Source organism: Aspergillus homomorphus (genome assembly GCF_003184865.1).
Source record: "Aspergillus homomorphus CBS 101889 unplaced genomic scaffold BO97scaffold_14, whole genome shotgun sequence".
Classification (NCBI taxonomy): Eukaryota; Fungi; Ascomycota; class Eurotiomycetes; order Eurotiales; family Aspergillaceae; genus Aspergillus; species Aspergillus homomorphus.
This window is the reverse complement of record NW_020291900.1, coordinates 469836-494064: the sequence shown is the minus strand read 5'-3', so window position 1 is coordinate 494064 and position 24229 is coordinate 469836. Positions and strand designations below refer to the sequence as shown.

The window sequence follows — 24229 nt, the reverse complement described above, 5'->3', positions numbered from 1 at the left end:
CAGAACTATTATTCTTCGTATGAAAATAGAATTGCATAGCAGACTTGTTACAGCATAAGATACACCCCACCAATTGCAACGCCAGACCAAGAATCCGGGGAAATTCTTGAACTTCAAACTCACTTACCAACCAACCCATAGTCAAAGAACGAAAAGAAAACCTCTGCACAAGATCGGGCCGAGCACTCGGCATTGAGTGGGTACAGTTGCCGAGCGCCGGCAGCTGGGCTAACCGGGGGTGCCCCACGCCTCCCAAACGGGTTAACGCGAGCAAAGAGCTCCCCCGCATTCACCCGCTGAGAGGATCCGGAAATGCAACTCCCCGCCGGATACTTAACAGGCCGCGCCGCCAGATGCAGTGTACTGCCTCATACACTTTACCCAGCACACAACCACCCCTTCCTTCCATAAAAAAAAACGCAAGCCAAACCAAAGTACGCCCCTCCCCAGCTGGCCAAACCCAACCCAACCCACCACTCACACCCACAGACACCCACAGACACCCACAGACACCCACAGACCAAACAAAATGCGCCTCCCCTACGCCCCCGCAACCGCACCACCAGGCAACGCCACAACAGCCGCAATCTACTCGCGCATCGCGGCGCGCCGGGCTCCCCGCCCGTTAATCCCGCTCGACCTCTCCCTCCTACACTCCCCACCAGTCGCAGACGGATGGAACAGCTTCCTGGGCGCGATTCGCACGCAGACAGTGATTGACGCCGGGGTGCTGGAGCTAGCGGTGTGCCGGGTGGCGGTGCTGACGGGGGCGGTATACGAGTGGAACGCGCACGCGCCGCTGGCGCTGCGGGGCGGGGTGACGGGGGCGGCGCTGCAGGCGGTGCGGAGCGTGGCGGCCACGGCAGAGGCGGAGGCGCCGACGCCCGAGCTGGTGAGCAGTGCGCTGAGCGCGCGCGAGCAGGCGGTTGTGCGGTATGCGGATGAGATGACGCTTCGGGTGCGGGTGCGGGATGAGACGTTTGCAGCGCTGCGGAGCGAGGCGGTCGGGTTCAGTGAGCGGGAGGTTGTCGAGTTGACTGCTGGCATTGCGGGGTATAATTGTGTGAGTCGGGTGCTGGTTGCTTTGGATGTTGGGGAGAATAATGGGAGGGAGATGAGAAGTGTTGAGGACTTAGTACAGGAGTTACAGAAGTAGATTTATTTCAGGAGTGAGGTTGCTGGGAAGCTGAAAGGAAGGGGGGCCCGGGGGTTCTCCCCCGGGGTACTTTATCATAGTTCATATAAGATTGAGGTGAACCAGGAAGCTGAAAGGAAAGGGGGGTCTGGGGGTTCTCCCCCAGAACGCTTTATAGCTGGCTATCTACAATTAGAGAATTCTAATCGTTTGGAAGGTGCAAGGGAATAATGTGCTTTTAAGAACGCCTCTGATTGATGGTATGTATGTCAGCCGAAACCCAACCCAGTCCCTCTTCCAACGCCACCAGTCCTGAACGCTAAAAGCTGGCAAAGAAATCTCGATCCCAGATTTCCGACACTCCAAAGTCCGCCATGTCAAACAAGTTCCCGAAATCAAGCGACTAGACCATCATCAGCATGCTGTCAAGTATATTGGAAAGCGGTACTTACGGCATCCAAACCGAAAGCAGCAGGGTCAAATGCGTCGGTCGGGGCTGCAGCATCCAGCGATAGTGAACCAGGAGTGGCCTGAACCAAATTAGCATTCTCTTCCCCTTTAATATCCGACAAACTGACCATGGCTGCGTTATCCATTTCACCACGGTCCCGGACGGCAGCCCAAGACGCCCCCCGCATCATTTGTTCACATTGCCGCATGCATATCATCACGTCCTGCTCAATCACCTTCTGTGGATCTTGTCCGTTGATGCGCGCCTTGACGGACGCCAGGACCATGGTCAGGAAGAAAAACGCCTTGCAGCCCTTGCCGCTCGGGCCCATTCGGCTGCCAAAAGTCTCGATCGTTCGTTGCACGGCTTGCAGCATCACTTCCTGCTGAGACCGCACCAGGTCGTTGAACGACGTTAGCGTGCTCGACGGGCCCATGGACAAAGATTGCGGGAGACTGAACTCGCACGATTGCAGGTACAGCTCCACGCACACCGTCAAAGCCGCATGAAGAAACTCGTCGCGGAACATCCCGCCACTGAGCTGCGCCAGCTGGGGCAACGCTTGGGCCTCTGTAGAGGGCTCGAGGTAAGAGAGCATTTGGAGCGCAGATTCCAAACAGATCTTCCGCGAGTAGGAAAACTTCGGTGTCCGGAGAATGCTTAGCGCGAAAGGGCGGTTGAGTACCAGAAGTGAGCGCCGCATCAAGAATACCAGCATTGACTGTGCAAAGGAAGGGTCCTCGCCGATCGGAGAAGGCATTCCAGTTCTCATTCGATGCAACGTGCCTAGGCCCTCCTGCATTGACTGGTTTATCTCCTCGCTCAGGCGTAGTGCTTCGTCGTAGGAGAGTGTGAGTTTTAGAGTATTGACAACTTTGGCGATTTGCACTCGTAACGGCAGTGTCTGGTGCAGTAGAACCTGGAATGTGCTGCGGGTAAATGTCCCTAGATCCCTCGGGACGGGATCTTCCGTCATATCTTCTGTCAATTGAGAGTCGTCGAGATTTGACGGTGCTTCGCAGTCGAATTCTTCGAGATCCAGGTTAGGCGGCATTCCCTTGTCTATCGACGACTGCAAGTCCAGCTCGACAATCGTGGCCCAGAGCCGGCGCCGCATCTCAGCCCAGTATTTGGTCATTTTGTGAAACCGGTACGGACTCCGGTGAAGCCCCATGGTCATGGCAATTCGAATCAGAGAGCCAGAAGATATCCAAACGATATCCCCATCGATAGCATCCGCTTGGCGTGCAATTACAATGAGGCACTCAATCTGTAGGATATTGAAATCGAGATTTGAGCTAACCAAGGTGAACGCAATCCACGAGCGAGCTCCGGCGATCCATTCTGCTGCGGCTTCATGCAGCTTTTCCCCGCCATCAATCTTCGTCGTGGGACTAAGGAAGCAACTGCTGGCGGCCATCAAAGCTAGAAGTTTCGCGACAAAGCATCGATCTCGTGGGCCGGTTGCTGTCCAGTAAGCCTCATATTCTTCAAGGAACGTCGGTACATGTAAGATGCGGTAGGTCATCTCGAAGGTTGACAAGTACAGATTCACAAGCTCGTCAGCCACGTGTCGCGGCGGAACCATCTCCTCCAAATTCCAGGATTTGTTGCGGAACGCACGTTGGTGATCTTGTCTCTCGCGTGCCCACACCTCGCCTTTGAAATTCTTGAACTTCTTGTAGTCTGGATTGCGCTTCAAACTACTGCGCTGTCCTCGCATGAAGGCAGTGACATCGTCGAACTGCGACAAATCAGCCATGGTCTGTCATGCAACATAGTCAGCTCACTTACAAAAGCCAGAGTCACGGCCGAATGGCAGCGTCCACAGTAGCGCGTCCTACTCTTCTTCCCACGAAAGCACGACCTTGAGGGAAGCGCCTTGACATCGTCCGTGAGGTTCTGCGCTTCTGGGGCGACGCGCACCGCCGCCTCGGACTGTGCGTCATACCCCAGGCTCTCGGGAGTGTGGATGGGACCCGCCTTGGAAAGCGCCGCCTCCAGAAATTGCACCCGATTGCGCAACTCGTGCAGCTCATCGGAGCGCGCCTTGGGCTTCGTGATCCTGTTCGCAGACAACTGATGCTTGGAGTCGAAGACATACAGACCCCCGTGAGCCGGACTGGCCCGACTGACGGAGGTACGCGCGCGTTGTGGCGGCGTGTCATCTACCCGACGCGCATCGGATTTGGAAGGTTGCTGTCCGACATAGACACATTGGTCAGGAGTCTTGGACTTGATGCACTGTCCGCATGGAAGGGCGCGGTCGCATTTTAGCTTCCGGCGCCGGCAGATGGTACAAGATAAGGGCGGTCTGCGTCGCCGGACGGGCGATTTCGCAGGCGAGGTTGGGCCGGATGGGTGCGACTGAAGGTGATGATCTCCATCCATGGCAAAGCTGATCAGGCCACAGTTGATTTTCCTCCTGACACGAGGGAGTCAGACGGTAAAGGAGATGAGGCTGAGATGACCCCCGCGTGATTGCGCTATCCCCGGATAGTCTTAAGTATTCCCGTCAACAAACGGACTGAAGTGCGCTGTCAGGTTCAGGACGTAGGACGAACTGCAATGAAAGTCGTCGACAGACATTCTCTGGGTCAGCATGAGGCCAAGATCCTGACTGATCTGCACCACTTGTCTGCCAAGCTTGACGCCTTGCCTGATGGGTGGTTCTGGTGTTCATAAGAAGTCGAGCCAGCGCAGAGAAGAGCTGCCACTTACGCCCGGATGGCGGAGTTGCCGTAAAGGGATTGTCCGATTCTCCTTCGGAGTTACTGTATCCGGCTAGCGTAATGCTGTAAGGCTGTCCAGAGGTTTATGTTGTGTCTACTGCTCCGTACAGTATAAAACTATGGCTACAGCATCAACGCGCTGGCCTTGCTATCTCAAGAAGTCGTGGCTCATTTGGCAGTAGAGAGCATAATACAGATTTTTATACACTCACTCCACCCGTACGATCAGTTTTGATGTCCATCAGCTAGACGGACCCACCACATCAATCACCACCTTGCCAAAGTGACCCCCACTCTCCACAAACTCGAATGCCTCTCGCGCCTGCGCGAACTCAAACACGCGATTAACCACCGGTCGGATTTGATGCTTCTCATAGAACTCCACCATTCTCTCAAACTCATCCCGGGGTCCATTGATGATTCCCTGCAGCGTCACGTTCCGCCGGAGCGCCAACAGGTTGACGTTGATCCGGTCATCCGGCTCATCCACCTTTCCAGACAAATACCCAATGCAGTTAATCAAACCACCAAACGCGATACACTCGAAGCTCTTGCGCAGCGTCTTCGCACCGCCGGTCTCGAGGATGATATCCACACCATTGCCCTCTGTGATGCGATTGACCTCTTCTTCCCAGTCGGGGTTAGTCCGGTAGTTGATGGTATAATCTGCCCCGAGAGACTTGGCCTGCTCGAGTTTGGCATCCGATGAGGACGTCACGATGACTGCGCAAGTTAGCACCATCCAACGCACACACAGTGCCTGAACTAAAACAGCAAAGCATAAGAAAAAGAACTCACCTCTAGCTCCCCACGCCTTCGCGATTTGCAACCCGCAGACCGCAACACCGCCCGTCCCCTGCACCAACACCACCCTCTTACTCACATCCTCACCCTTCTCGACAGCAGCTCTCAGCCGCCCCTGCACACTCATCCACGCCGTGACACTGGCAATCGGCAGCGTCGCTCCCTCCGCATCGCTCATGTACCGCGGAGCTTTGACCAGCGCATGCTCGGGGAACACCCGGTGCGTCGCCAGAACGCCCGGCAGGGGGTGACCCATGCCACGCGCGAGCATCTGGGGCGTAACCTGGCCGGTGGTGTGATCCGGGAGGAAAGTGGAGAGAACCCGGTCGCCGACGGCCCATTTCGAGACGGAGGGGCCGACCTGCGTGACGACGCCGCACATGTCCGAGCAGGGAACTGTGTCTGGCGTCTCTTTGTTGACGGATTTGTGGTGGTTGTATTCGCCTTTCGTCACTGTTCATGCGAGTCATGGTTAGATGCGTCTGTATCGGTGGGAGAAGCGTGGACCAAGCCCGAAACAACGGTCATGGGGATAACTCACCCTCGATGTCGCGGTAATTGAGCGACACGGCGTGGATCTCGACCAGGACTTCATTGGGGCCTGGGTTGGGCTGCGGAGCGGTGGTTAGACGTAGGCTGGAGAGCCCGGTTAGGGGGGTGGTCCACTGTTGGATGGACATGTTCAATGCAACAATTGACTTCGGTAAGGAAGAGATGGCGATGAGACGGTGATGAACTTGAAGAAGATCAGCTTGATGCTGAAGAATTGATGGACAAGAACACGAAAGAATAGAAAAAGACAGACAGCTATAAAAACGATGTCATAAGGGCGCAAACGCCCCACTGCCGGCAATTATTATTAATCACCGGTTACTGTTCCTGCTGAGTGGAGCTTAATTTTTCTGCAGCCCCCGTATCGAGGAAGAGACCCTGCATATCGGCTTTATGCTTTGATTTAAGCTAGTTAGATTGTGTGGGTCGTCGTTCTGCAACCTACGAAGTGACAAGTCGGGACCCGGCTAGACTTGCGAGGGATGTGACCATATGCACAGCATCATTGTCATTCTCAACGAACACTCAATATTTGACATGAAGGAATGGGCTTTCACTACAAAAACCAACGAAACTCCCCCGCCGCCGGCCCATCCCTCAACCGTTCCGTGGGCACATCTTGCGCCCGCATCTTGACGCCCTCGCGCGCGTCCCGGCGCCGGTTATCCACCCACATGAACACGCCCAACGAGGCCGCGAGAACCGCGCCCGTCGCCCCAAACGCGGCAATTGTGACCAACGCAGGCATGTATTTAGGTTTATCCTGCGCGCGGAAGACGTTACTCGCGACCAAGCCCATGAGATTCGCTAGCGGCACGCCGATGCTCGTGAGGAGGACGCGGCGGCCCTCGTGCGCCACGTTGTTGTTGTACCATGTGCTGAGCAGCACACTGGGCGCGGAGGTGCCCCACGTCATCATGAAGGTGGCGAAGTAGGCGACATGAATTTGGGCCTCGACGTCGGTGATGGACGCGTAGATCATGAAGCCTGTGAAAGTGAGCAGGAAGCCCAGCACGATGAAAGGAAAGCGTAGGCGGGCGCCGTCGGACGCAAAGGCGAGGACCAGAAGCATCGCGGCGCCGGTCACGTTGGGCGCTACCGTGTACAGGTTTGTCTTGACGGTGGAATAACCGAGTCGCTGAATGATCTGCGGCATGAAGAGGGAGACACCCTGCAGTGGTACGCCCAGACAGATCTCAATGCCCAGGAAGGCGTATGTCGAGGGTTGGCGGAAGATCTGGAGGGCGTCCTTGAGGTTGAAGGCCTCGTTGACGACGGCCGAGGAGTCGACCTGGATGCGGTGGTAGGCCAGGGCTTTCTCATCCGGGTCAAGGAAGCTGGCTTCGCTGGCGGAGCGCGGCAGGTACCAGAATGCGAAGCACGAGAAGAGCACCGTCACGCTGCCTTCGACGATGAAGAGGTAGCGCCAATTGGGGATGGAGGAGTTCTTGATCTGGAAGACGCCGAACGCGATCAGCCCTGAAAAGGCGTTGGCGATGTTCGAGGCAGCGTAGAAGATAGCCAGACGGCGCGCGAGCTCTCCACGGCGGTAGAAGGTTGTCAGGTAGTAGATGACCAGAGGGAAGAAGGCCGCTTCGGACGTCCCCAGGAACCAGCGGAGAGTGAACATGCCGCCGAAATTCTTGGCTGCGGAGGAGAGAAGAGTGAACGAGCCGAAGCTGAACATGAGTATAGGCAGGACTCGGGCTGGGCTGAACCGCTTGCCGAGCATGGCGAACGGCGGCGCGAAGATGACATATGGTATGTAAAAGATGGAGAGCAACAAGTTGTACTGATTCGGTTTGAAATGCAGGTCTGTCCGCTTTAGCAATAAAGTATTACGATTGAGTGGAAGAACAGTATCCTACCTTTACTCATACCATCCGTTTCTGCGTTACTGAGGTTGCCTTTATCGAGCGCATTGAAAAGATCTGGATCAACCATCAGCCGCTGAAATTTAGAGTTGGTACCGATTTGAACATACACATCAAAGCCAGCACAGGGAGTAGCCTGATGTCGAATTTACGACACAGACGCCTCTCCGCCTGGTGATCCGTGACTCGGACGACATCCTCAATGATGCTCGTCTCAGTGGTGTAGTGGCTCGTCTTAACAGGCTCATCGTGCACCGAGCCCGCCTTGATATCATGTGGACTCAAACTCGAGCTAGAAGCCATGATCCTTCAGGCCCGAAGTGGAAAGAAGAATGGAACAAGCGACGAACGTGCAGGAATGAAGGATCCTAAAAGAGAGAGGAAGGGAGGGGAGCAAAGGGATAACCAGGATCATAGACACGCAAGGGATCGATCGTTTCGCTAAAGAGCGTCATCGACTCTCGGTTCATACAAAACCTTAGCATCGCATGTAACCCGCCCGCTTATCAGCTGCCAAGGCGAAAGAGCACGGATAAGATGTCACATTGTGAATGAATCAAGCTCGACTTCATAGACTACTGGGCTTCCCCCCACGCTGTCTCCGCATACTGACTGGCCGGATGCGGTTCAGGTTGCATCGTCCATGCGGGCTTATCAGTCTCGCTATCAGTCCGCTCTATCCGATGTCGATCTGCGATAACGGGATTACTCGGGCGCGTTTATCAAGATCCCTGCAGTTCTATTCTCATGAGTATCTTGATCGATAGTGAGAATTGACCAATTTCCAGGTCAAATTAACCCCGAGCGAGCGATCGCGATAATTGATGATTAGAGTACATGGAGCAACCGTTTCTGGGGAGCAAAAAGTCTTCTTCTTGGGAGGGCGTTGGCGGATAAGCCTAGGGTTGCAACGGCGGCGGTGTGACTTTCCCCGCAAAGATCAGCATCGACGTCAGAAATGGGGTCCTGAAGGCCGTGCTTACTCTTAGGTATCTGGTAGATATCACATGGGCTAGAAATGGACTTTACCTATTCATTGGGTCTAATCGACGAATTAACTTTGGGCTACATGTGATTGAGTCCGTTTTACCTCCACAGAGAAGATACTGAGAAGCGAGTGATTGCTCAGAGTTGTATTGGTCTACATTAATCTAGTTCCGATCTACTCTAGTACAGAACAATGCTATCCAAGCTAGAGAAACCCGTGGCGACGCCTCCCTCATTGACGTCTCTCGCCTTCGTTCTCATCAGCCATCCGCCTTGCTCGTTCTGCAAAATGTTACCACCGGCTTGATCCCACAGAATCGTTCCATAGACACCCAGCTCGCCAATCACATGTCCACTGAGAACTTCCCCGTCGCTTCTGAGAGCCACGTTCTTAGCCTCAGCAGGAGGATGAATCAGCTCCATCAGGATCCATCGCTTCCATTCAGTCTCCGGGATCGACCGCAAGAACTCAGGGATAGCCTCCTTGTAGACGTTGTTACCGCCACCTTCACGCTGGGGTTTCAAGACATGGTTCATGGCAGTTTCGAGGTTCAAGGCGAGTTTCTGCCCGCGGCCGGTGGACGAAAGGTCATATTGCGGGGCAAATGTCGCTCTAATTCTGGAGATCGTGGCATCATCGGTGCCGGAGAGGAACTTCGTCAGGTGGTCAGGTCCCTCTTGTTCGGCCAAGACTTGTTGGACGATTTTGCATCCAGCGAGCTGGTTGAGCACGGTAGGGCATTTGATGGCAGCGGAGCGTTCGAGGTGGGTCCGTGCTTGCCAGTCGCGCTCGGACTTATAGTCGGTGGGTGCGTAGAAACAACGGAGATAGGCAGTGGTCACTTCGAACTCGGCGCCATTCGAGTGCGGGGGTCGGTAGATAAGTGGTCTCGAGGGGTTCGAATCCTGGATGAATGTGTGGTCGAGAACCTCCGAGCTGATGACGCGGAAGACAGGGATCTTGTGTACCTTCGTTAGTTCGCGCGAGAGGGCTAATTGGTCAAAGATGTTTCTCTCATTTTCTTGGACGAGGAAGAGAACGCAGGTGGGAAGGGCTGGAGTGGACTTCGATGGTCCGTAAGCGACGTGGGCTGCAGCGAGACCTGCCGACAGGGTCTCCACGGCCTTGTTATCGGGAGGTTGATTCGAGTCGAGCAAAGGGTGCGACGGGTAGGCGATGGGGTGACCAGGTGGGGAATTGAGGAGCTCAGTGTGTAGGGATGCCACCAGAGATGACAAGCCGCCGAAAGATGAGGAGATTGTGTTGAACTCGACCTGCTTCAGGCTGGGGGAGGCGGCATCAGACGGGGTATGAGCCATGTAGTCGGAACGGTAGAGGCCAAGCGACAGCGTCTGTGCATAGCCTTCTTTCTTTACCGCTAGATGGACCTTCCAGAGGTTGGAGATAAAATCGTCGACGTCAATCAGACTGCATACACACATATTCAGTTGGGGTCATTTTGGAAGGCCGAAGCCCGGCCATAATCGCACAATCGCAAGGATATGGGAATGCTAGACACAGTTAGGAAGAAGCAGAAGCAGGTCCTTACTCTTCCATGATTTTCCCAATCCAGTCCTCGTCACATGTGATCGCAGCGTAAAGCTGATTGTACACGGTCTGGAGAGCTTTCGCTTCCTCGAAACAAGCCTTCGGGAAAGGACTAGGGAACAGGGTCACCGGCGCATTAGTTGCCAGGACCCCTTGAGAGTCATTTTCCTTTGCGACGAAGGTCGGCGAAGGTCGGACCACAAGGCCATTTTGCGTGGCCCAGTCCTTGATTGTCTTTACCAAGAACTCCTTCTGTGCGGGATTCAAGGGTGGGGGATAGCTGGTATAAATTGATTCTGCCATAACGAAGAAGCACAGCCGCCGCCGCAAGTATAGTACAAGAAAAATAAATGCGATTGATCTTCTTCAAGTGATTGCGATAGGGATTGAGGTTTTTGAAATGCCTTCGGTCTTCCTCGGCTGAGGCACGAGGGGCAATCTGGCGGGCAATTAATCAGCAGTGGTGGGGAGCTGGGACCGCTTTCTACACCGCCATGACGCCATCAGCAGAAAACGTCTCAAACACCCTGGGTCTACGACGACGGATGCCTATTGGTCATGGCGCTGTTGGTGCCTGCCAAGCTGAATATGGAAGCAAGATCGAACATCGATTCTATGTATCGCAGTTTGTTGTACAGAGAATGCTTCCTATTCACATACTCTCAGTTTTGAAATTCATATATATCTCTTTCTGACTGATAATTTACAGCAATATGTGCTTCAAGTCTTCTGCCTCTCTCAAAGCCCAGGGAGAAAATGTTATAGAAGCTTGTTAAAATGATGTGAATATTGATTTCGTGCAGAGCTCGATAAGTTAGATCTAGGAGGCAACAGCAAATTTTAGCCTCGAGGCATTGGTGTTGATCCCAGAACCATCACTAACTACTACATTTTGTATCACAATATGATTTGTTTGCAAGGTGAGTATGTGGGCCCGTCCTAGGACTTGATCTCTGTTGCTTTACCTCAGATATCAGAAATCAACCGTCTAAGCACTGTTGCGTTTTTTCCATCATCAGTCATGAACGCTCCATCCGTGCTGGCTTCGTTTCCAGGAACTCTTCATGCGTATTGGGAGCTGTTGGTCCTACAATAAGAGCCCAGCTAGTCCTTATTCGAAATCTGTCAGTGATAGGTGCCGTAATACTACAGTGGCACCAATCACCACAACTGTTTTGGTGTAGCACAAGTACTCCTGACCCGCCTGAATCGATCGCCGATTACTGGCAGATTCTAAGCACTTAGCCCGATACCCTTTGGGGTATTTCGCTCAAACTGCGCCCTCGATCCCCTAGCGATTGTTATGTTCAGCCGCATGAGATCGTGACGAATCAGCCAAAAAAAGAAATGGTTTGGTGCAATGGAGTATCATGGCATAATTTGAGTCCGCTACGCAAAATCAAAAATAAGAAAACTGGTTTATATTAGCTCTCAACATACTACCTCGAGGTGTTGTTTCATGACGAGTTCTCCAGATGATCTCCAGGCTGGGGAAGAAAATCAAGATAAGGTTTCCGGTGGCGAGATGTGCCTAGGCCGCATTGGCAAATCACGACTCCTCATTAGATGGGTCTAGTGCTTATCAGCTCACCGCCCGGCTTTGCACGTGAGGATCCTCGGCCCGGTGCTGATTTTCGCGCCTTTCAGGGACAAGTCCCCAACATTTCTTTTCTCTTTTCGAGGCTCTCGTTCTTTCTACCATTGAGCACCTGCGTGGTTCAAAATGTCAACCTCCTTGCCTGGAAACCGGGACCCCCCATCATCCCAGTATGACCTTTCAACGTACTGGGGTCGTGTGCGCCATGCGGCTGACCTTTCCGACCCACGGTGAGTGAGGAGCGTGCTGACAGTGCAAATCGCGGACCGTAACTAACAAGTATAGGATGATGTTTGTCTCCTCTGCTGGACTAGAGAAGGCCAAGCAGCTGGTTTCCGCCTACAAGCAGAATCATCTCCCTTCCATGACGTCGGAACTGTGGCACGCTAAGAAGGTTGTCGATTCGACGTTGCACCCTGGTAAGGCTTACGGCTCTACTTCGCCCTTGCACAACAGACTAATTGACTCTTCCAGACACCGGCGAGCCTGTCTTCCTTCCCTTTCGCATGTCCAGCTATGTCTTGTCCAACTTGGTTGTCACGGCTGGTATGCTTACGCCTGGCCTTCAGGTGCGCATCCTCTTTGTGCTCTATGCTACCTCACGCCCCGCTCTCTGACTCACTCGTACCCGCTTATCTAGACTACCGGAACCCTCCTCTGGCAGATCGCCAACCAGTCCCTTAACGTCGCCATAAACAACGCCAATGCCAACAAATCGACCCCGCTCTCTTACTCTCAGATGGCCAAGTCATACCTCATGGCCGTCTCCGCCTCCTGCTCCGTCGCTCTCGGTCTGAACGCCCTCGTCCCTCGTCTTAAGGGCATTTCTCCCAACACCAAGCTCCTGCTCGGCCGTCTGGTCCCATTTGCCGCTGTCTCCAGTGCCAGCGCCCTGAATGTCTTCCTCATGCGAGGTGAGGAAATTCGCCAGGGCATCGACGTGTACCCTGTCTTGTCTGAGGCCGAGAAGAAAAAGCGGGAAGAAACCGGCGAACCGGTTCAGAGCTTGGGTAAGAGTAAGAAGGCGGCTACAATTGCTGTAGGGGAAACGGCGGTCAGTCGGGTGTTGAACGCCACGCCGATCATGGTGGTGCCGCCATTGGTGCTGGTTAGATTGGAGAAGACCGCGTGGCTGCAGGCGCGGCCCAAGATGGTTCTGCCCATCAATCTGGCATTGATCCTGGGAACCTCCTTGTTCGCATTGCCACTGGCTCTGGGGGCCTTCCCTCAGAGACAGGCGATCTGTGCGAAGAACCTGGAAGAGGAATTTTGGAACCAAGGAGGGAAGGATGGGATGGTGGAGTTCAACCGCGGAATGTAAATATGATTGGTGGCGGCGAAGATTGCATATAGACTAGAATTAGAGCTATACATAGGATTTCGAGCATGATACCTCTTCATACCTGCTTTCGAGTCTTATGGTCATGAATATGAATGATAGACATACCAAAACCTGTTGAGCTGGTATGAGTTACAGGACGGGAATAAGGTCGATAGATAGACAGGAGAGAAGAAACAAACAAAGCAAACGTGGTGCTTGTCCCGCCGGCGCAGTTGTCCGAGATCGTCACATGCGAGAAACCACTCCGCTTTCCCCCTTTCCTTTTTCCCCCTGAGTTTCTTCAGTGTCCCGCCCCCGGGTCTCTAATCTGCACGCTGGTGAATTCATTCTCCCCTACCTTGTTCCCTTCAGACTACTGCATTGGTCACTGGATTGCCGCGATCCTGTGTTAGAGTATATTCCCCCTGGTGGTCAGGGCTCAGGTGATATGCCCCCTCTCCGCCGACTTCATTGAAGATAGGCAGCGGTCGGTCGCCGCTGTGCTTCTCTCATCTGCCGGTTGTCCACCCTCGGCGACCACGACTTCACACCCGATTCCACACCACCTCGCTCTCGTGCCGTTTCCACTCGCTACCAATTGGACTCGAAAATGAGCATCTCCTTACCTTACCGATCAGCTGACGATGCGGGCAATGGCCTCCCCCGACTTTCGCCCGCGCCTTCTCTACTACATAACCGCACACCGAGCAGCTCTCGCACATCTCTCCGCCAACCCTCCCTGGCCAATGTCCCGGCCACCGCCGCCTTATTCCCTAAACCTCGCCGATGCAAGTCGCAATACCCCCGAGACTCGTCGGAGCGACATGTCGAGTACATCCTCGTGGCCTCCTTCCACATCGATCGCGGTCCGATAATGGAACATCAGTATCCCACCGCGATCAGTGGAGACGAGAGTATGTTGGCGGAGCTCATGCTACCGGATCAAACACATGTACGGAGCCAGGACTGGACTATATTCTTTCTGCACAAAGACGCAAGCGCAGATGCCGACGACGATGCCTCGGTATCCAGCAAGAAGCAGAAGAAGAAGAAAGGAAAGCGCAAGGCTGGAGGAGATGAAGTTTCCTCGATGGAAGGACGCACTCAAGAGGCGGACGGTTCGATAGAGAGCGAGGATAGCAGTGACGACGAAGAGGAAGGGGGCGAAGGCCCCCCTCTGATGTATGTGCTCAACCTGGTCAATACGAAACAGGACAACACAGTGAAGCGGTATGTCGACATTTCTTCTCGTTCCCTTTCGTGGTCAAGGTCCGAATATTGAACAACCACAGCGGTGCAGTCGTGAAGGCCATGGCAATCTGTACGCGACATTCTTTCCTTCATATCTATAAAGTGGGTCGTCTCTCAGAGGCAAAGAATGGGTCACGATTGCGCTGACACACAATCTACAGCCATTATTGTTGCTAGCCTTAGAGGACTACTTCAAAAACCCTTATCCCGAAACGCTTGCCACTTTATACAATGCTGTCAACAACATGGATTTGTCGTTGATGCCCAGGCTATCCCTGCTTGAAAGACAGATTTTGCAGGCAAGCAATTGCAAAGACATGTTCATCGAGAAATTCGAGCAAATGATACACCAAAGGTCCTTGGAAGACGGCGCTCCACCGCCAGATGATAATGAAGATCCGCCGTCTCCCAAGCGCCAAGGCCCCCTGCAATATGCCCTCCCACGCGATACCCACGAATTTGAATCCAAAGTTGTTTACAACGACATTCCCATCCCGGTCAAGGTTCCTACGGTCATCTGGCCGGAGACGGTGGGCGACTTCTCCCTGATCAAGCTCATCCAGACCTTTTCCGCTCCACATACCTCTTCACCTCAAGCCTTCCCTATCCACCCACATTTGACTACCAGTGGGCCTTTCACACATCCTATCATTGTTCTCGTCAATGCCATGCTCACCCAAAAGAGAGTAATTTTTTTGGGTCATAATCGGCCATCCGGTGAGGTGGCCGAGGCAGTATTAGCCGCGTGTGCGATCGCATCGGGCGGTGTCTTGCGCGGCTTTACACGACACGCTTTCCCTTACACAGACTTAACGAAGATCGACGATCTATTGAAGGTGCCTGGTTTTATTGCTGGTGTTACGAATCCTACGTTTGCCAATCACCCCGAGTGGTGGGATCTGCTTTGCGATCTTCCGACCGGCCGAATGAAGATCAGTAGCTATATCGAGCCGGCACCAGTCACCGAAGGGTTGCTTTATTTCCAGCAACAGGCTTCATCGCATCACTATCCGTCTAGCTCAAATACCGATCCCAGTGGAGACAATGTCTTCATGGAGGAGATCCAGCGAAGCATTACGAATCGTTACGGTGAGAATGCGATCAGGGCCAAGTGGAGAGCTTACATTATGAAATTCACTCAAGTGGCCGCCGCTTTCGAGGAAATGGTCTATGGCGCATCGAACCTTTTTATTATTGGGCCCAACGAGGAGCTCTCGCCAGAGAGTCCGAGCGGCCTTCAAGCTGATCCACTTGATCCGACCACGCTCCGCGGCCATGGCTATGTCTGGCCTGATGAAGGCGCCAAGCAACGCGAGCTTCTAGCTTCAGTATCTCGCATCGAAGGATGGCGGACAACACGATCTTACTATTCATTCATTCAGGATATCGCTGCTATGTACTTTCCGGCCCGACCTATTCTCAAACCCGACCTACACCATCACCACAGCCGACTCCGCGCCCTACGACTCTCAGCCGCAGACTCCGGGGCCATCTACATCGCGTTCGCGCATGCGGTCAAAGATTACGCGGGCATCTGCCAGCTTTTGACCATCACCCCCGAAAACCAAGCTGGACTATTCTACCTCAGCATGGGTCTTTTCCACCCATACCCGCCGGTCCGTGAGGCCGCAGTCGATCTGCTTGAGCGGATTGCTGCCCACCCTGCGGGGCGCCACTTCTGGGCGCAGCTCAACCGGTTTGCGAAATTGGCGTTCTTCCGCATTAAACGCGACCGGGACGCATCAGCGCAGAGCCCCGCATTCGGCTTGGGCACAGAGCTCTTTGGCCCGCGGAGCTTAGTAGGGGTTGCGATGGGCGACAATGCATGACATTAGTCTGAAGCCGCAACTCCTTCTCTAGCTTTGTGTTGGGGGCACCCCGTAACTCCGTCACGACCTTTCTTTTTTTCTCTTGTACATGTAGCTATGTTCATTTAGCTCCTTTCCATTATCCATCTCTGGGATGTAGCACCCAGTCAAAAATCTTATACAAAGTTCAAACCTTCCTCACATGATACTTCCTTACAAACATTATCTACGTCAATACGTCAGTAAAGCAGATGTGCATACAGCATATAGAAAGATTCCATTCCAGTATCCTGAATTCCAATTCCAATTTGCACGAAGATCATAAACCCGAATTAGATTTTGCTGCGCATATTGCCTGACCCAGTCGGGACGCCCATCCGTCCGCCCCAAGCAAACCGCTACAGTCCCAAATATTCCCCGGCTTCTCCACCTAGTTCTTTTGAATAACAGGCGCAGACTGCAACACCTCCTCCAACCACTTATACGACACGGGCAGACTGTGCGGGTATCCCATGTGCGGAAGACCAGGGAAGAATCTATACATGTACTTGTTAGCGAACAGGACGGACGAGGGAAAAGGTTCGCGACTTACCGTCCTTCCTTGGGGCTGCCGTGGTTGAAGAGTACGAGACAGTCTTCGATTGGGGTGACGCCGTCGTCGACGCCCTTTTCTCGGGAGTTAGTTGTTGCTTATGGGTTGAGGTGGGGTTGGGGTACAGGGATGGGGAGGTAAGAGGGGGGATGAATGGGAATCGGATGAGGATGGGAGTAGGAAGGAATGGGAAAACGCACATTCAGCAACAACAGCCGGGTGCTCGGTTGGTCGACGATACCGGTCTCTACGAGCGAGAACTTCTTCTGGGCGTTGGCGCGGAAGTCCTGCACGTCGGTGTAGCCGTATTTCTTGGCCCAGGCTGGGGTGAGTCTATAATGGAAGGGGGTTGGTTAGTGTTGTGCCGAATGTTGTTTGGGGTAGGAGGAGTATAGAGCTTAGGTATATGATCCACGACAATGATGGAGGGGTGGTGCGGGAGAAAGGGGCTAAAGGCAGGGGAACTCACAGGAAAGGATACTCGTGGTCATCCACGCGCGTCAACCACTCCTTATCCATGAAGTAGTGGCAGCCCGGCCCGTGGGCGATGCAGCCCGCCAGCCGGTCCCGGTGGGTGTGCGCCGCGCGGATGGCGTAGAACCCACCGGCGCTCAGGCCCCAAGCGGCGACCCGCGAGGAGTCCAGTTCGGCGCGGCTGGCGATGTAGTCCAGGACGGTGTTCCAGAGGCGATCGGCCGACTCGGGGTCGCTGGGGTCGGCCGGCGAGTCGGCCGTACCGGGGATCTCGGCGATGACGACGGCCCACCCGCGGTTGATGATCTCGTGGGTGCGCTGGCTGTTGTCGGGCCGGTAGCCGTCCAGCCCGGTCATCAGCAGGATGACAGGCACGGGGGCGTTGGGGTTGGCGTGCTCGGGGAGGCGGACGAAGAGCGGGACGTCGGCGGCGTCGGCGGCCGCCTTGTGCTTGTGCGGGATGATGATCTCCTCGATCTTGGGGGTCCAATAGGAGGCCGCCTGCAGATAGACGCGCTTCTGGCGAGCGAAGGCTTCCTTCTTGATGTCGTTCTTGGTCGGGTCTACGTAGGGGAAGCGAGAGATGCGGTAGACGACGGCGGCGCGGCGGAGGAGGTCCGAAGCGGTTTGAGGGTTGTTGTTCTTGAGGGCATCGGCGGCTTCGCTTTCAAGCGATTCGGCGATGGGGAAGAAGGCCTGGGTGTAGGCGTCCTCGTAGGCATCGTTGGTGTTGTCCTGAGGATTGTTTAGCAAGGAATAAGCAGAGTAGTGGGGGATAGACCGGGGAGTCTCTCGTCAATATACCTTGATCAACTTTTGGAAGATGGGTTCGAAATCCTCGATCGAACCGTCGTGGAAGGGATAGATCGACTTCTCACACTATAGACTGCGTATCAGCTTTGAGTTCATGATAGTATGGAGTATAACGATTTGACGTACAGCGAATTTCCACTTGGTCTCCCACAGGGCCTTGATAGACCCCTTATGCGGGTAGACAGTGTTGAACTTCTCTCCCATAATCCAGGGCGCCATGATTGCTATTCGTGTGCTTGGATCTACTCAAGGAAAAGATGTTTTTGAGACGAGATATCATAGTCGGATGGGCTTCAGCGCTCGGGGCTTTTATACACAGTAAACCTGAACAGGGCATATGCATGGCCACGACAGCAAAGTTAACGCACAAAGGTATATGCAGCTCTTGATGCCTGAAGTCACGAATGTGCAGGAAGAGGTCGCGAACAGGCTTTCGAAGCAGGGGGTACATTAGCCGTAGGCATGGATTGGAAGTACCGAACCTTTGTGCCAGAAGGTATTGTCTCGTTGAATTGGATGAGCAGTCCAAGGAGCGAATGTGGCACATCGCTCTGCTATGAGGCATTTTCGGGACACGGAAACTGATTCAGAGGATTCCTCTGCTTGGGTCGCTCGAGCTCTCCGCGGAAGTCTTTCACACAGTATTGACACGGCGCAAAGTGGATGGACAAGATGTACGCGGGGAGAGAGAATTGAAGCCCCTCCTTGCCTTACCGCCCTCTGCGGTCGATGGCACTTGAAGCTTTCGAGAAATGAAAGCAGCAGGTTGCATACAGCTACCCCGCTATCAAGACAATGAATTCATGCTGTGAGAGATCACGCCACTTCGTGCTTCCTTTGTCTGATTCAATAGTTGGTGCCATGTTGCATCTTCCTGCATAATTGAGGCACTCACACAGCATCAGATCTTGATTCCAAGGGTTCACATTCCTGTCCCTACTGAGGGGCTGTATGTTCCGCCGTATCAAAGCCTCCATGAACCCCACCTTAGCCGGTAGCTAACTTCTGTGTCCTTTGTACAACTCATCCATCGAACGCGTCTGGCTCAAGAGAAAGACCGAATGGTGCAGGAGTCCGAATGGATGGAGTCTTACGTGCAGAGACGAGGCAAGGGCGCAGCGGGGTAAATCTTGTTTGTGCCTGAGGCAGATCTGATCGATGCTTCCGACTTCGGAATCGTCCATCGATTGTGGGGAAGACTCCAGATCTTCTGGGTATTCCGAGGCAAGTTGTTGGAGATTGTTTCAAAGCGATTCTTCCGAGGATGGAAGCAGTCGGCAATCATAAGGTGGCTCGCGAACTCAGGAAATTCCGATCGTGTGGCGTGGTGGGATGTTTGATCTCGGGTCTTCCGAAGTGGGCGTGGCCCACGTACTGTCAAGGAAACAAACATACCAGACCAAAATCACGATAAGGATAAGACACAAATTAAGAGATTCATATAAATATATATACCACAGTGAAACTATAGAGACACTATTCACATAACTTCATCATATGTACATGGCCAGCGAAATCATAGGGCGGATTTCTCCCAAACGATCTCCTTCCCATTCAGCCCCTCCACAGCTGGAATCAGCGGGCGCAAAGCATTGCCGTAATCGCCGGCATTTGGCGTCCGCAACAAGGTGTGAATGTGAAACTTCTTGGGCTCCTCATTGTTAAGGAAGACACCAGAGTGATGGTCGAATTCGACCAGGATCACCGGGCTCTGTAGGCGGTAGTAGAATGGGTCTTCGTTTCCGTAGGAACCAATCCAGCAGAAGTAGGTCTCGGACTCGAACTGACGGATATGTTCCAATTTCAACTGCCGGGAACGAGCAGGAAGATATAGCAGGTACTGCTCGAAGATGCCGTACATAAGTTTCTTCTGCTCTTCGTTGAACGAGCTAGCGGGGATACCCTCGTTGGGCACGACGCGGTTGTCACGGTACGCACCGCAGAGATGACGCTGATCATCGCGGTTCCAGCGGCCGGGAGGCATTGCCGGGTCGTGCATCTCGGCGTAGACGCGCGCCTTCTGCTGAAGGTCAAGAGAAAGGGACTGCATGAGGCGAAGACCAAGTTCCTCTTCCACCTGCATGATCCGAGTGCCGGCGTAAGGGCCAGAGTCAATCTCATTGGGCTCAGCACCAGTGAACCACGGAGAGGCGACGATCTGACCCTTGTAAAGAAAAATGTTGAGGCAGAGGTGGTGACCGTAGAAAGACCATCCCCAGGGGCGGGTGGTTGAGGGGCGACCGAAGAGGACAAAATTGTAAGAGAATTCATTCATGACCTTTGTGCCGTCCACCAGCTCCCCTAAAAAGTGGTTGATGCGCATGGCCGCAATGGCCTTCTCGTAGCCTTCAGGAGAAAGTGTGACCTTGAGGACGTCCAGAACAGCGTCGCGGAGCTTGCTATCAATCTCATCAAGGCGAAGACCCTTGTGACTGAGAAGGAACTCGGGGTTGGACCAGGTTCGCCATTCGGGGGAGTCGATGTGGTAGCACAGGGCTTTGCGTTGGTTGTCATCGGCAAGGGACAGCACGTTTTGCACAGCCTCGACAATTGTGCCAATTGGAACATCCTCCTCTTGGAGCTTGAACAGATCGGGCCGGACATTCCCTAGGTAGTGCGTGAGTAAGAGGACTGAGCAATGGCTGCTAGTGGGTATAGCTACCATCAGTGGTTACACCCTTGAACGGCTCTTGTAGCAGGTCCAGCCAGTGCATGTAGAGTGCGTGCAGCCACGGAGGATGACGCTGCGTTTTGAAATCGTGTGCGTATTCATGAGCATCCTGTGTGCGCATCACCTGGAAGCGCTTCAGACTGAGATCAGGCAAATATTGGCGGTATTCGCCCGTAGGCTTCTGCAAATCGGCATCGGAGTGAGTCATTGTGACAGGATCTGAGAGGAATTCGAGGTGATTGTGATGGGAAAAAGCAATGAGAAAAGGGGAGAAGGAGGGAGACAGCAGGAGGAAGGGAAGTAGTAGCTTTGCTCCGAGGTAGAGGTGAATTTATTTATCCTTATCGGCCGGGGAAGGTGTATGGGGTACGGATTCAGCTTTCCGCCACCTTTTCTCCTTCCCCATACTAATTTATTCATTTCCCCTCTCGTCTTCCCCACCTTTCCCACAGCGTCTCCCCACCGCCCACCGTGGGCTCGGTATTAATCTTATCCGCCACGACCAGACACTCAAACAAGAGCGAGCAATTGGTAATTCCATTCTTCTGGAATAATTCCCGACGGAAGCAGTGGCTTTCATTGGAGTTGCCTGATCTTTCCACCATTCAAAGTATCGCGTGGAAAATATCTAATCCCCCCGTGGGGTTGGCTTCCTTCGACCCCGTCATCTACCTCGACTCAGCCTAGTGGGGCTTGTACTTTCCTAGCAGCATCATACCTTCACAGAATCCATGCTTGATTTGCTGGAAACTATCCGATTCCGGTCATAATCCAGAAACTCTTGTCTGCACAGATGCTTCAGCGCATTGTTCTTGTGGCAAGTACATGTCGCATACAGCATCCACAGTCCATAGACACATTATTTTACAACAATCGCAGAAGTTCCAAGTCCTTGGCTACAGCGGGACTATGAGGTGCGCAGGTCTCCAGGAACCGCAGCATCTCTTGATTCCATTGCTCCCAGCCTGGTGGTAACGTGTCACGTAACCGGGAATCCGGCGAGTGAGATATACAGTAGAAAAGAAGAATTTGGCCAAAGAATCTGAGGGGGCATCAGCCATTATACGAAGAAACAGCAACTCTGGAGATGAGGAAACTTACTGGGAGCAGAAGGCGAACCTGATCGGGATGCAGCTCTTCATTCGTCGGAAGATACCGCCAACGACGGGCCAGTTCATTGCGTTAAGCAGTCCGCTGCGAATCTGTTCAAGGTCATGGTCGGTTAAGGACCCGGGTATATGGAGGGCTTTGTAAAGGTAAGGTCGGCCGATGTGGAACTTGGCAATCATGTAGCGACCACGGAGCATGGCTTCGGAGACGGCGGTTGCAGGAGACAGGGCATGACGTGTCGGGTCAAAAGGCAAGTGGGATTCTGTCGCTGGAGAGGCAGCAGTGTCATTGTCCATAGAAGGGTTTAAGGAATTATCCGAGAACTTCAAAGCAACAGGCAAATTGACACGCCATTGATCTAGCTGGTGATGCAGCTCTGTGTTAATGGCTGGGCGTGGAAATGTTCCTGAGTCGGCTGTAGGAGTGGAATTAGTTATAGGACAGAAGCGCAGAGACACAATCAACTCACAATAGAAATACAATGAATTTCGGATGCGAGTTAGTATTATACGATGGGCGACCTGCGCCAGAAAATGGTATTGGAAAAAGGAATCATCTATCTCGTCCAATGACATGGATCGAGATGCACCGAAGCCGACGCTTTCGAAACTGATAAATTTGGGGATTGGGACAAGTTCTTCCAGGCGTGCGAGACCACTCGGTGGAACATGCAGCTCTTGGATTAGAATTGTCTCATTCATCAGACAATTCCAGTACACCCTGGATTTCATATCGCCCTCCCACTCGTCGAAATGAACGTCACGGCTAGAGATGTTAGTCACCTTGAGTAAAGTACAATAGATGGAAACAGATGAACACATACTTAGTAAGCATAGATAGACAACAGGTAGCAGCACGATGGATCATAGCCCATGAGTCTAAGGGCCGAAGAATCTGGCTGTAGTAGACACTGCAAGGCGAAGGTCAGAATATGAGAGGCAATATCACTGGGTTGTCATACAATGAGAGGAGGTAAAATTGGCAACTTTGAAGGTCATTGCCACACATCAAGAAGCCCATGCGTTGGCGGGCTTCATTGAAGAAGCGTAAGCCTGGGGGCTCTTCATAGACAACACCCATCCACTCAGGCGGTTCGAACCGACTGCTTCTGCTCCCTGGCAAAGGATAGTTTCCCTCTTGATAAGCATGGATAGCAATACAGCCTAGAGCCATAACATTCAGGGCGACGCAGCTCTCGATTGTGTACCCGAAACTGCTTTCAATCGCGGCCCCAAGCGTTGATGCAAAGTAAAAGTTCTTATCGATGATCGGTGTATATAGGTTAAATGTGGTGAAGAAAGCGTCCGAAAGTCCCTTGATCATCGCCAGTGGGAGTGTTTCCAGCCAGTTGCTACCGGCGTGTGGAGGGAAAGGGCAAATGTACATCGGCAGAATGGGCCTTTTCATCTCGATGTCAATCACGTAGTTCTTTCCGAGTTTCTCGTAGGCCTCGAGAAGCCTCCTGGGAAGGATATTCTGTGCCCCAAGCCAAGAGATCACTCCATGTTGACTGAAAGAGATAGACACCAGGCCACTAGAATCCCCTGCGCCGGAGGGGAGATAGCTATGACTATCATGTTCTAGATCATTGTTGAGCTCCACTGTCCTTGGGGTAAGACCTTGCAATTGGGATCTTTCTAAGCCAACCGGCTCAGCAAAGCTGAGATTACGCCGCGTTAGAGGTGAAACGCTTGGGGAAGCATCCAATGCATGAATCATCTCATTCCGGAGAGAATGGATATCACCGGAAATGGCATTGGGAACACTTTCGAGTTTGGTCTCGAGTCGGTGAAGAGTGCTCATGATAAGGCTCAGAGAATGGTCACGCCTATGTGAAGTCAGTCTGAAGAGTTCATCATAAATGGATGCTAACACCCCTTACTTGGAGGTCTTGCGCTCATTGTAGACACATTCCAAACCGAGGGACTTGCATAGTCCACATTTCGGCCGTGATTCGTCACATCGGGTCTTTTTCAATCTGCAGTTCTCACAAGCCTAAAACTACAGGTTAAGATGCTTCTTTACGAGACAGTAAACCAAAATTTTGTGGCAAGGCGAGATTGAGAGGGTAACCAACCACTGTGGCTATGAAATTCCGGGGTTTCTTAACCGAGCCCGAGCCTCTGTTCTGGTCCGGGCTGCCATTAGGCAGGTGATCGGGGAGCTCGGGAGTCTGAGAGTCACTGTGGGATAATGACCCTGAATAGGGACGTTTGTTCATGGTATAAGATCACGAGTAGCCTAGGTATCATCGCATCGTTGCTGAGTTCACTCGATGCGTCTGTAAATCTGGATAAATCGATAGATAGGCGGATCCATGTGACTCGAAAATGCTCCGTCTGAGGTCACATGATTCCATGACGGGAGTGTTTGCGCTGTTTGCCGGGCTGCGTGCAGTTGCGGGCACGTGCGCTCAGCGGGTCCTGCAGTTGCATCGGAGTTTGCGGAGTTAGACATGGACTGTGCATCTTCCCCACCGCGTGTTTTACCCTGGCGTCTTACTCCGCA

General features: G+C 53.2%; 10 protein-coding genes across 10 annotated transcripts; 3 read left to right on the top strand and 7 right to left on the bottom strand.

The window, feature by feature from the left end:
* Nucleotides 1-347: 347 nt before the first annotated feature.
* Nucleotides 348-1282, top strand: BO97DRAFT_367496 (carboxymuconolactone decarboxylase family protein). The gene is made up of 2 exons (XM_025692660.1): nucleotides 348-434; nucleotides 490-1282. The coding sequence occupies exon 2, from the start codon at nucleotides 530-532 to the stop codon at nucleotides 1154-1156; it is 627 nt and encodes a 208-aa protein (XP_025552390.1). The 5' UTR covers nucleotides 348-434; nucleotides 490-529; the 3' UTR covers nucleotides 1157-1282.
* Nucleotides 1283-1352: 70 nt separating this feature from the next.
* Nucleotides 1353-4032, bottom strand: BO97DRAFT_367492 (putative C6 transcription factor). Its single transcript, XM_025692659.1, has 4 exons — nucleotides 3381-4032; nucleotides 1714-3330; nucleotides 1588-1665; nucleotides 1353-1538 (listed from the first exon to the last, which is right to left on the bottom strand). The coding sequence occupies exons 1-4, from the start codon at nucleotides 3975-3977 to the stop codon at nucleotides 1455-1457; spliced, it is 2376 nt and encodes a 791-aa protein (XP_025552389.1). The 5' UTR covers nucleotides 3978-4032; the 3' UTR covers nucleotides 1353-1454.
* A 492-nt stretch (nucleotides 4033-4524) lies between these two features.
* On the bottom strand, nucleotides 4525-5879 carry BO97DRAFT_405079 (zinc-dependent alcohol dehydrogenase family protein). The gene is made up of 3 exons (XM_025695105.1): nucleotides 5664-5879; nucleotides 5117-5575; nucleotides 4525-5041 (listed from the first exon to the last, which is right to left on the bottom strand). The coding sequence occupies exons 1-3, from the start codon at nucleotides 5800-5802 to the stop codon at nucleotides 4560-4562; spliced, it is 1080 nt and encodes a 359-aa protein (XP_025552388.1). The 5' UTR covers nucleotides 5803-5879; the 3' UTR covers nucleotides 4525-4559.
* A 351-nt stretch (nucleotides 5880-6230) lies between these two features.
* On the bottom strand, nucleotides 6231-7918 carry BO97DRAFT_469940 (putative MFS transporter; the record flags this gene model as incomplete). The annotated part of the gene is made up of 3 exons (XM_025699889.1): nucleotides 7659-7918; nucleotides 7543-7605; nucleotides 6231-7489 (listed from the first exon to the last, which is right to left on the bottom strand). Exons 1-3 carry the CDS (start codon nucleotides 7849-7851, stop codon nucleotides 6231-6233), a joined length of 1515 nt encoding a protein of 504 aa, XP_025552387.1. The 5' UTR covers nucleotides 7852-7918.
* A 754-nt stretch (nucleotides 7919-8672) lies between these two features.
* Nucleotides 8673-10455, bottom strand: BO97DRAFT_367485 (glutathione synthase). Its single transcript, XM_025692658.1, has 2 exons — nucleotides 10086-10455; nucleotides 8673-9964 (listed from the first exon to the last, which is right to left on the bottom strand). Exons 1-2 carry the CDS (start codon nucleotides 10385-10387, stop codon nucleotides 8716-8718), a joined length of 1551 nt encoding a protein of 516 aa, XP_025552386.1. The 5' UTR covers nucleotides 10388-10455; the 3' UTR covers nucleotides 8673-8715.
* A 1316-nt stretch (nucleotides 10456-11771) lies between these two features.
* BO97DRAFT_442655 (sideroflexin family transporter) lies at nucleotides 11772-13067 on the top strand. Its single transcript, XM_025698282.1, has 4 exons — nucleotides 11772-11911; nucleotides 11967-12100; nucleotides 12156-12250; nucleotides 12322-13067. The coding sequence occupies exons 1-4, from the start codon at nucleotides 11808-11810 to the stop codon at nucleotides 13000-13002; spliced, it is 1014 nt and encodes a 337-aa protein (XP_025552385.1). The 5' UTR covers nucleotides 11772-11807; the 3' UTR covers nucleotides 13003-13067.
* A 389-nt stretch (nucleotides 13068-13456) lies between these two features.
* On the top strand, nucleotides 13457-16082 carry BO97DRAFT_389070 (AFI1/MesA family protein; the record flags this gene model as incomplete). The annotated part of the gene is made up of 3 exons (XM_025693692.1): nucleotides 13457-14232; nucleotides 14295-14355; nucleotides 14415-16082. The coding sequence occupies exons 1-3, from the start codon at nucleotides 13613-13615 to the stop codon at nucleotides 16080-16082; spliced, it is 2349 nt and encodes a 782-aa protein (XP_025552384.1). The 5' UTR covers nucleotides 13457-13612.
* A 409-nt stretch (nucleotides 16083-16491) lies between these two features.
* On the bottom strand, nucleotides 16492-18159 carry ayg1 (heptaketide hydrolyase ayg1; the record flags this gene model as incomplete). Its single annotated transcript, XM_025691704.1, has 6 exons — nucleotides 16492-16597; nucleotides 16654-16727; nucleotides 16854-16986; nucleotides 17123-17862; nucleotides 17932-18006; nucleotides 18067-18159. 6 exons carry the CDS (start codon nucleotides 18157-18159, stop codon nucleotides 16492-16494), a joined length of 1221 nt encoding a protein of 406 aa, XP_025552383.1.
* A 1297-nt stretch (nucleotides 18160-19456) lies between these two features.
* On the bottom strand, nucleotides 19457-20819 carry BO97DRAFT_477451 (DUF3500 domain-containing protein; the record flags this gene model as incomplete). The annotated part of the gene is made up of 2 exons (XM_025700551.1): nucleotides 19457-20547; nucleotides 20603-20819. The coding sequence occupies 2 exons, from the start codon at nucleotides 20817-20819 to the stop codon at nucleotides 19457-19459; spliced, it is 1308 nt and encodes a 435-aa protein (XP_025552382.1).
* Nucleotides 20820-21313: 494 nt separating this feature from the next.
* On the bottom strand, nucleotides 21314-23993 carry BO97DRAFT_389059 (putative C6 finger domain protein). Its single transcript, XM_025693691.1, has 7 exons — nucleotides 23799-23993; nucleotides 23604-23716; nucleotides 22683-23549; nucleotides 22545-22631; nucleotides 22191-22486; nucleotides 21713-22136; nucleotides 21314-21653 (listed from the first exon to the last, which is right to left on the bottom strand). The coding sequence occupies exons 1-7, from the start codon at nucleotides 23940-23942 to the stop codon at nucleotides 21476-21478; spliced, it is 2109 nt and encodes a 702-aa protein (XP_025552381.1). The 5' UTR covers nucleotides 23943-23993; the 3' UTR covers nucleotides 21314-21475.
* Between the last annotated feature and the right edge of the window lie 236 nt (nucleotides 23994-24229).

Coding starts and splice junctions, on each gene's coding strand:
- BO97DRAFT_389059 (XM_025693691.1), bottom strand. CDS start 23,942: ATGAACAAACGTCCCTATTCAGGGTCATTATCCCACAGTGACTCTCAG. Junction 23,550..23,603: donor AATGAGCGCAAGACCTCCAA/GTAAGGGGTGTT, acceptor GACTTCACATAG/GCGTGACCATTCTCTGAGCC. Junction 22,487..22,544: donor TGTCTATCTATGCTTACTAA/GTATGTGTTCAT, acceptor TAACATCTCTAG/CCGTGACGTTCATTTCGACG.
- BO97DRAFT_367496 (XM_025692660.1), top strand. CDS start 530: ATGCGCCTCCCCTACGCCCCCGCAACCGCACCACCAGGCAACGCCACA.
- BO97DRAFT_405079 (XM_025695105.1), bottom strand. CDS start 5,802: ATGTCCATCCAACAGTGGACCACCCCCCTAACCGGGCTCTCCAGCCTA. Junction 5,576..5,663: donor CAATTACCGCGACATCGAGG/GTGAGTTATCCC, acceptor TCGCATGAACAG/TGACGAAAGGCGAATACAAC. Junction 5,042..5,116: donor GAAGGCGTGGGGAGCTAGAG/GTGAGTTCTTTT, acceptor TAACTTGCGCAG/TCATCGTGACGTCCTCATCG.
- BO97DRAFT_442655 (XM_025698282.1), top strand. CDS start 11,808: ATGTCAACCTCCTTGCCTGGAAACCGGGACCCCCCATCATCCCAGTAT. Junction 12,101..12,155: donor CGATTCGACGTTGCACCCTG/GTAAGGCTTACG, acceptor TGACTCTTCCAG/ACACCGGCGAGCCTGTCTTC. Junction 12,251..12,321: donor TGCTTACGCCTGGCCTTCAG/GTGCGCATCCTC, acceptor CCGCTTATCTAG/ACTACCGGAACCCTCCTCTG.
- BO97DRAFT_367485 (XM_025692658.1), bottom strand. CDS start 10,387: ATGGCAGAATCAATTTATACCAGCTATCCCCCACCCTTGAATCCCGCA. Junction 9,965..10,085: donor ATTGGGAAAATCATGGAAGA/GTAAGGACCTGC, acceptor GTGTGTATGCAG/TCTGATTGACGTCGACGATT.
- BO97DRAFT_367492 (XM_025692659.1), bottom strand. CDS start 3,977: ATGGATGGAGATCATCACCTTCAGTCGCACCCATCCGGCCCAACCTCG. Junction 3,331..3,380: donor CGGCCGTGACTCTGGCTTTT/GTAAGTGAGCTG, acceptor GATTTGTCGCAG/TTCGACGATGTCACTGCCTT. Junction 1,666..1,713: donor AAATGGATAACGCAGCCATG/GTCAGTTTGTCG, acceptor AATTTGGTTCAG/GCCACTCCTGGTTCACTATC.